Raw genomic sequence first — 7,961 nt, 5'->3', positions numbered from 1 at the left:
TTACATAAAAAGTTGCGCAACACTTGCCTGCATCTGATTATGCAATAAAATCATAGAAAAGTTTATTACTTTTCGAGTTATTAACGAAAAACTGAAAACATCACTTTTCTGTCAATTTCTATTCACTTTTTTTCCAATTTCTACAGCTCATAGCAGGCGACTCAGTGACAGTAGGAAGATGCCAGTAGGCTCGTTGGAAAGGTGACACATTCAGCTTTCATACAATGTAATTTCAATAATTTTCAGGTACTTTGAATGTAAGGTAAGGTAAATGCAAAAGGCTTACTTTTGAGATGCACTCGTTCGCTTTGTAGAGTAGTATTTCGGACATCCGTTTGATGGCTATGGAGAACGGTATGATTGTGTGTTCGCAGCTGTTCGTCGTATCGTTGTGCGATCCTCCGGTGCAGAGGGTGCAGAAGACTTGATCGCACGTCTCGCAGAAGAGCAACTCTTGGGCGACGTGTATCGAACATTTCGGTATCACCTCACGTCTCTGTCTGGACATCAGATCTAACAACTGATTGACGAGAAACGACGGTGGCAACGCGGACACACCGCCTCTCGGTATTGTGATCAACTCCCTGCAGATCGGACATCGAAACGTGCCCGTATCTCTTGTCTGCGACGCTGCAATCCTCGTCAGACAGTGAAGACACACCGAGTGCGAGCATTGAAGCAGTTTCGGGGTGTGCTCATTCCCATCGTACATACCTGCAAAAACAAAACAAATTAATCTCAACTACATCAATTATAAGTCAACAACAAGAACAACACTAAAGACAATCAAAAGATACCTGTCCAAAGGCCATCTGCAACAACGAAAACGTTGCCCAATTACTAAACAATTAATTAACTTCTTTTACCATCGATAACGCTTTAATCAAGAGCGACAACAACAAAAAACAAAAGCAGAAACAATAGAATTCAACATTCTCGATAAAAAATATTTTCAATTGATCATCATTTGTCATTATTATGTTGAAACAATCAAATTCAAAGCTTCTATGATTTAATGATTGACGAATATTTATTTCCGTGGACGGAATCAGCATTATTATTACTCATTCGATTAAAAATAATTAGATTGCGTTTACGTAAGCTGACGAGCAAAATTCTGTACGAATTTTGCCTACGAATCGCATATTTCGAAGAGAGCGCGTGCAGTTGGTTGCCTAACGTGCGCATCTACTTAACGAATAATTTCGAAAATGTAATAAGTAATTTGATTTAGAAAAGGATTCAATTAGTCGTAGATAATGGAATAGATTTGGACCATTTCCTTATAATAAAGAAGAATCAAATGTAATTAATTAATTAATTAGTACGTGTCAATTAATTAAGAAACAAGAGATATCGACTAATTGCGCAGAGCACGCTTGTTATCGACGTTTCCACACTGATTGGCGCTGTTAAATGAGCGAGAAGTGTACAACTACTTCCTGCAGTTCAAGTCCAAAGTGGTAAATATTAGAAAATCTTTCATATTTTGATAATGAAATTTATTACTTACATAGGCAAGTGCCGCACGTGAGGAAACTCTCGTTGAAGTCTTCATAGTTGATGCTCACTGTTTCGACGAGGGTGGAGTTCATGCTGACCATCCTCTCCCCAAGTCTTGCTCTGCAAAAAGAAACACACACACAAAATCAGTTAAAATATTTCAATTACTTGTTTAAAGTAGGCTTTAGTTTTGTTTTGCGCAACTGCGATCGATTTATTCATCATCATAAACAAAAAAGCATCGAAACAAGTTCAAGGTTAACGAACGCTCTAATTTGACAGTTGATGTATTCGTTACCAAGGAAACTATAACTAATTGTTTATTTGACTACTTTCCAGACATCGTTCTTATGCAAAGAAGGGAAGAAATAAAGGAAGATCGACGAGTTCAAGGTACGCTTGATCCCATTCCTCTCTTGCGCTTCTTCTTCTTATTGTTATTTTTTGTCCCGTGATTCGTTTAAATAACAAACACGATTTCTGAAACGAAAAACCTTACACAGCATAGAAAATAATTTCAATTAACACTTGGAAACTGTTTGTGAACTTGCATTATCGGGCACCATTATCCCACGGCCTTTATCTGTTTAAATCCCATAAAGTAGGCCACAAACTCGCTCTCCAAAAAAAAAAACAAACGAAATCTGGAACATAAAACGTTTAAGTTGCGCCATCTATGTTCGTTTTCGTTTCGCCAATCGTTTCTCCTTTGTTTTTGCGGAGGAGTAGGAGGCTTCTTTTTTTTGTTTGTTTTTGGTTCAACGTGTCCGCAATTGCGGCAGGTCGGCGATTCCTCTGACCCGCATTCGCCTTCAAATAATAATTATACTTCGTTTTTGCCTCTTTCCCTCTATTCTTTCCTATTTCGTTACACCAATTACACACATAAACACGCAGAGCCGCTTTGATCCGAATCATCGTTACAATTAGAAACGCGAAAATCATAACAAAATATTCTCATTTTCTCGAAAACCATAAAGCTTTTTCACAATTTCATAACAACACGAGAAAAACCCTTAAATTGCGCTTCTTTTCATACAAAACTTATTACATAATGCAATTTAATAACACAGATATTGCAATTTTTTTGTACTTTTTTTATTTCTTCTTTAATTTCTCACCAACTTAACCAATTACAAATATTGAATATACGAATTTAAGATAAAATCGTGCACTTTCCAACGAGCCCACTGACGTATTGACAGTGCGCACCGTTCATCCGCTATGAACTGTCAAAGTTGACTTTTTAAAATTTATTTGTTCTTCTTCATAACTCGAAAACTATAAAACTTTTTAGATATTAGCTTTTTATCAATTTTAACAGATTTTTCTTGCGCTTCTTTTGGTATAATTACGGTTACGTAACATCCGCTATGAACTGTCAAAGATAACTTTTTAAAATTTATTTGTTCTTCTTCATAACTCGAAAACTATAATTTTTTTTAGATATTAGCTTTTAATCAATTTTAACAGTTTTTTCTTGCGCTTCTTTTGGTATAATTACGGTTACGTAACATCCGCTATGAACTGTCAAAGATGACTTTTTTAAATTTATTTGTTCTTCTTCATAACTCGAAAACTATAAAACTTTTTAGATATTAGCTTTCCATCAATTTTAACAGTTTTTTCTTGCGCTTCTTTTCGTATAATTACTATTGCGTAACAGTCATTAATAACCGAGATATAGCGATTTTTGAATAGAAATACTTATAAGAATGTGTATTGTGTGATGATGTTTAATGCGTAGGAGGAATATGGAAAAAGGAGGAAAGTTTACGGCGTTGCGAAAGTAAATGTTAGCTGGGATTAGGAAAGAAAAGAGCCGAACTGGCGCACAGCCGCCTCTGGCATTTATTACAGATTTCGTAACGGCCGCAACTCGACTACACCGAGTGTATAGAGTGGATAAAGGAGAGAGAAAGAAGGATGCATTCTTTGGTGATGGAAAAACTGCGAGAGAAACGAAGTGAGTGAATGCAGCACGTGCGGTCTTTATGGTGCGGAAATCTGGGTTAGAACTAAATTAACTGCGCCCAAACAGACGAAGAAATTGTTACAATGCATGTGGGAGGTGGAGGAACAAAGAATCTTTCTTATCTAACAAAGATTGTTGTTGTTATTGTTGTGTGTTTCGTTTGAAACGAACAAATTTGCTATTTAGTATTCTGTGGAAGACTTGAGACAGTTAAAGAGAACGTTTCTGTCTTCGAGCATTTCAATTACATAATAATAAGCGAACAGCAACGATAGACATTTACGATCGACTCTGCAAAAGGAATAAAGAGAAAGATAAAAAAAACCGTAAGGCCTTTAGCATTTCGATCATGCAACTATCATCATTAGAAATAAACAAAAACCATTATCCACCAACAAAACCGGCATGTCGCATTCCATTTCTGGACTGTTTCTTTTCCTCCCAACAAGCTAACTATTAAAATAACTTAAATTCTTTAAGTCTTCACATTTCATCTAATAACTCGATAATTACGCTTGCATCGCAATTGTTGTGAATACGAAAACGAAAGATAAAGTTGTGACCTTTCCGACGAGCCTAAAACCTAAATCGTGGTATTCACCGTTCGTCTGTTATAAGCGTCATTAGATTTGGTTGCTAAGATATTAAGATTTGTTATTTCTTTGTTTAGTGTTGTTGCTATGACGATGGCAAGGGGAGTTGTGGTATGCGAATCGTTGTTGTTGTTTGTTGTTGTTTTTAGTGCGAACAATTGAAGCGCGTACGAAATATTGATTTATTGTTATTGCTTTTCGGAATTACGATGTGAAGGAGGAGGAGAGGGTGGTGGACGTGAAGGTGTGTGTGCTGCGAGACTACGCCAACTAGAGGAGACTTATAATACGTGAGATCGTGACCGAAAGGGACAGACTTGTAAGCGTTTCGCTTTCCAAACGCACACTCCTTCTTCTTCACCACAAAACAAACTAATGAAAAACAGCAACAACGACGTAGCCATAACAACGCTAACTATTAACTTTTTTTTTTAAATTTGTTTTCTTTTGTTTTTTTTTCCTCTATTCAGTTTGCAAACCACGTCTGAAAATCGTACGATTCCCCCCCTCACCACATTATTATAATTATTAATTGATCGCAGGTGTCTGTTAATAAAACAATCGACGATGTGCATCACATTAATAAGTGTCATTAACATTTCATATTCTCTATTTTTGCGATTGAGACATCATCTGTTGGAGATAACACGAAAACAATGACCGTCATATTAGAAGAAATTACTTCTTCTTATTATCAGTATAAAATTGAACAGTTATTGGTAATTTTTACAAAACTAAGTTGGCAATAGAAATTCCACATGAAGTCAATTTGAATTGAAACTATCATAATATTCTCGTATTCTCAATTTATAATAATGAATTGCTTATAATTTAATTGCATAACGTCATAAAATCATTTAAAAGTGAGACACCTGTGGATGGTAATACGAAGTACATGTTATTCAAGTTGTCGGTAATGTTTATAAAATAAAGTTGGCAATACGAATTCCACATGAAGTCAATTTGACGTTAATTTGTAATTAACATTTGGTTATGTTTCGTGCGAGCGATGTGAGTTGCATTGAAACTATTATCATATTCTCATATTCTTAATTTATAATAATGAATTGCTTATAATTTAATTGCATAACGTCATCAAATCATTTAAAAGTGAGACACCTGTCGATGGTAATACGAAACACATGGTATTCAAGTTGTCTGCAATGTTTATAAAATAAAGTTGGCAATACGAATTCCACATGAAGTCAATTTGACTTTAGTTTGTAATTAACATTTGGTTATGTTCCGTGCGAGCGATGTGAGTTGCATTTGAAACTATCATCATATTCTCGTATTCTCAATTTATAATAATGAATTGCTAATAATTTAATTGCATATTTCAATAACGTTATCAAATCATTTAAAAGTGAGACACCTGTCGATGGTAATACGAAGTACATGTTATTCAAGTTGTCGGCAATGTTTATAAATTAAAGTTGGCAATACGAATTCCACTAATATTTACTTACAATTGTTATTAATTTGACGTTTATAAGTTTTGTTTATTTGTTTGTGTGTAAAAGTTGATGATGAATCGATTCCAAAACAATATTTATTGGTAAGTTATTTATTTATTTATGTTTTTTTGCGGTTTCGTGCCGAACGTACGTGACGGAACAAAACAGCGGATCAACGATCTCCACGGACTCACAAAGTTTAATACTCCTCCACCTCCTCCGTCGTCGATTCGAGTTTGTTTTTATTTTTTCGCTTCGATCTCTTGATTATTCTTCTCATCACGTCCACAAACGAATCATCACATCAACTCATTGCCAATTGTTATTGCGAATTTTCGACAAAACTTGATGAGAGATGAGAAATAATTTATTATTAAAACATTAACAAAACGAAATTGCTATGAAATTAACTGGTGTAATTGGAGTATTCGATTTTTAATATCTTATTATTTAGCATTCTTTTGTTTTTTTTGTTTAGCGGAATCGCGTAGGCTAGGATTCTCACCTAACACACAACAACAAAACACGATAAATCAGTGGAAAACAAAAGAAATAACAATACCAGCGCTGGGATTTTTTTTTTTTTTTTGTAATGTGAATTTCATGAAGATGAATGAAATTAAGTTAATGTTAATTTAATTTCAGTTTAGAAACGAAGTTAATTTTAGAAATGTTTAAATTAAGTCCATAAGCTTATTATATTTTCGTTGCTAGGCGATGTGACGACTTTAGATGAAATAGCGTTTTCAGGAAATCGTCGTCAAGTAAATAAAACAAACAAAAAATGAAGTTTCCAAAGGTTACGTAGATTTTTCTGCATCTCATTGAAACAAGGATTGTCGCGTCCTTCGACGACGACGAGTTTTCCTTCCGCGTAAATTCAGATGAAAAAATGTAAACGCACCAAGGAAATAATCATAATAATAATAATAATACTACAACGTGCATTTTAAGTCAATAATAGTAAATAAAATGTGTACAAAAATAATAAAGCAACCTTCGATCGCGTTACGCAATCCGCGCGACGCTCACAATACAAAAAGGATTATCTAAACAAAACATTTATTTATTTGGACAAAAATTATTGACTTCACGATTGCAAACGAGAAAAGTCGTAAAGTCTATGAACGGGAGGTCTTTGAATTTGCCGTCGCGACCTTGAACCTGGCTGCGCGTCCGATTAAAGTTTCCGAGCGAAAATCTGCTATCTCGTCGCTATAGATATCAAATAGTTGTTGTTGTTGTTGTTATACAAATTGCAGTTTGCTGTTTTTGTTGTTGTTGTTATGAGAGAAAACAAAAGGTATTATAGTTGCTATGGAAATTTTGATTTTTTGTTATTGTTGTTATGTAAATTGAAGCAATTGTTGTTATTGTTGTTGCGGTGCAATAATGTGCATCTCGGCGGGGATGGTTGCCAAAAGGAGAAATGCGTTCGTCCGAGAATAGATATTGTTTCGCGTTTATTTCTGGTTCACCGTTCTCTTACTGTACGGCAGCGACTCTCAGCGCTTCCATCGGTCATCGAGAGAGAGAGATAGAGATGGAAGAACAAAGAGGAGAAGTGTGCTTGTTGCTTCACTGTGCGTGCCTTTACTTTACTTCTTCGCGAGAGTCGAAGAAAAGCTGCGATTATGAAAGCGACCGCACAAGAACTATGTAATGTGAATTTGTTGAATGCACTAATACTAAAATTATTCTCCTCTCCTCTTTATTTTTTTCCCCCCACGGAGATGACGTCGTCGTCGTCCTGCGCACACAGCCAACTGTTTCAAAAACAAAACAACTTCTCTCTCTCTCCATCAGATATAAACAAGCATCTCGCTGTTGCTTGGCAACGGCAAAAAAAAAGAGAAGGACGATGTCACGTGGTGCCCTAAGAGGGGTGAAGGAGAGGGTTGTGAATGCGAGAGCACGTGCATCCAAGACCTATTGCAACTTCTTTTTTTTCTTCTATTAATGTTCATCTTTTCTTTTCTTTTTTCGCTCGCAAATTGTTATACTCGAGGACAACCATTTCTGGATTGTTGCTCAACAACAACAACGACGATCATCAAGAGTTCACATCGATTTCAAGCATTCCATCATACGTTCAACGTCTCGTTACGTCTCTTCGATTCTTGCAATTTGCGCGAATAACACTTATTCTCAATTGATCGAGTTTGCAGAAGAGAAGAAACAAAAAAAAACAAGTCTTAAGTGAACGTCTTTTATATTTTGATCGTTAGTTAAGACACAGTTTATAATGTTCAAAATGGAGTAGGATTGTTGCTTCAAATTTGTTTGTTTTTGGTCGTTGTTAACACGTTAATTTCGTGGACGCCTATGAGAAACGTCAAATATCTTACGCCAATTATAACATTTAAACGTTTATCGGGTTGTCTGCCCCCAGAAAATTTTTCGTGGACGCCTATGGACTGAGTGAAAAGTCAA

At 35.5% G+C, this 7,961-nt stretch overlaps 1 protein-coding gene across 2 annotated transcripts; it reads right to left on the bottom strand.

Annotated features, from left to right (window-relative positions):
- Window positions 1-217: 217 nt before the first annotated feature.
- LOC108557789 (E3 ubiquitin-protein ligase TRIM56-like) lies at window positions 218-7,235 on the bottom strand. 2 transcript variants are annotated; one of them, XM_017914449.1, is made up of 3 exons: window positions 7,007-7,235; window positions 1,514-1,623; window positions 218-714 (listed from the first exon to the last, which is right to left on the bottom strand). In XM_017914449.1, exons 1-3 carry the CDS (start codon window positions 7,051-7,053, stop codon window positions 233-235), a joined length of 639 nt encoding a protein of 212 aa, XP_017769938.1. In that variant the 5' UTR covers window positions 7,054-7,235; the 3' UTR covers window positions 218-232. The 2 variants fall into 2 exon arrangements, with proteins under 2 accessions (XP_017769938.1, XP_017769939.1); XM_017914450.1 differs by having other exon boundaries at window positions 7,018-7,235.
- Between the last annotated feature and the right edge of the window lie 726 nt (window positions 7,236-7,961).

The sequence above is a fragment of the Nicrophorus vespilloides genome, unplaced genomic scaffold (genome assembly GCF_001412225.1).
Source record: "Nicrophorus vespilloides isolate i.1.1-1 unplaced genomic scaffold, Nicve_v1.0, whole genome shotgun sequence".
NCBI lineage: Eukaryota > Metazoa > Arthropoda > Insecta > Coleoptera > Silphidae > Nicrophorus > Nicrophorus vespilloides.
Note: the sequence above shows the minus strand (reverse complement) of the source record. Positions and strands in the feature narration are given on the sequence as shown.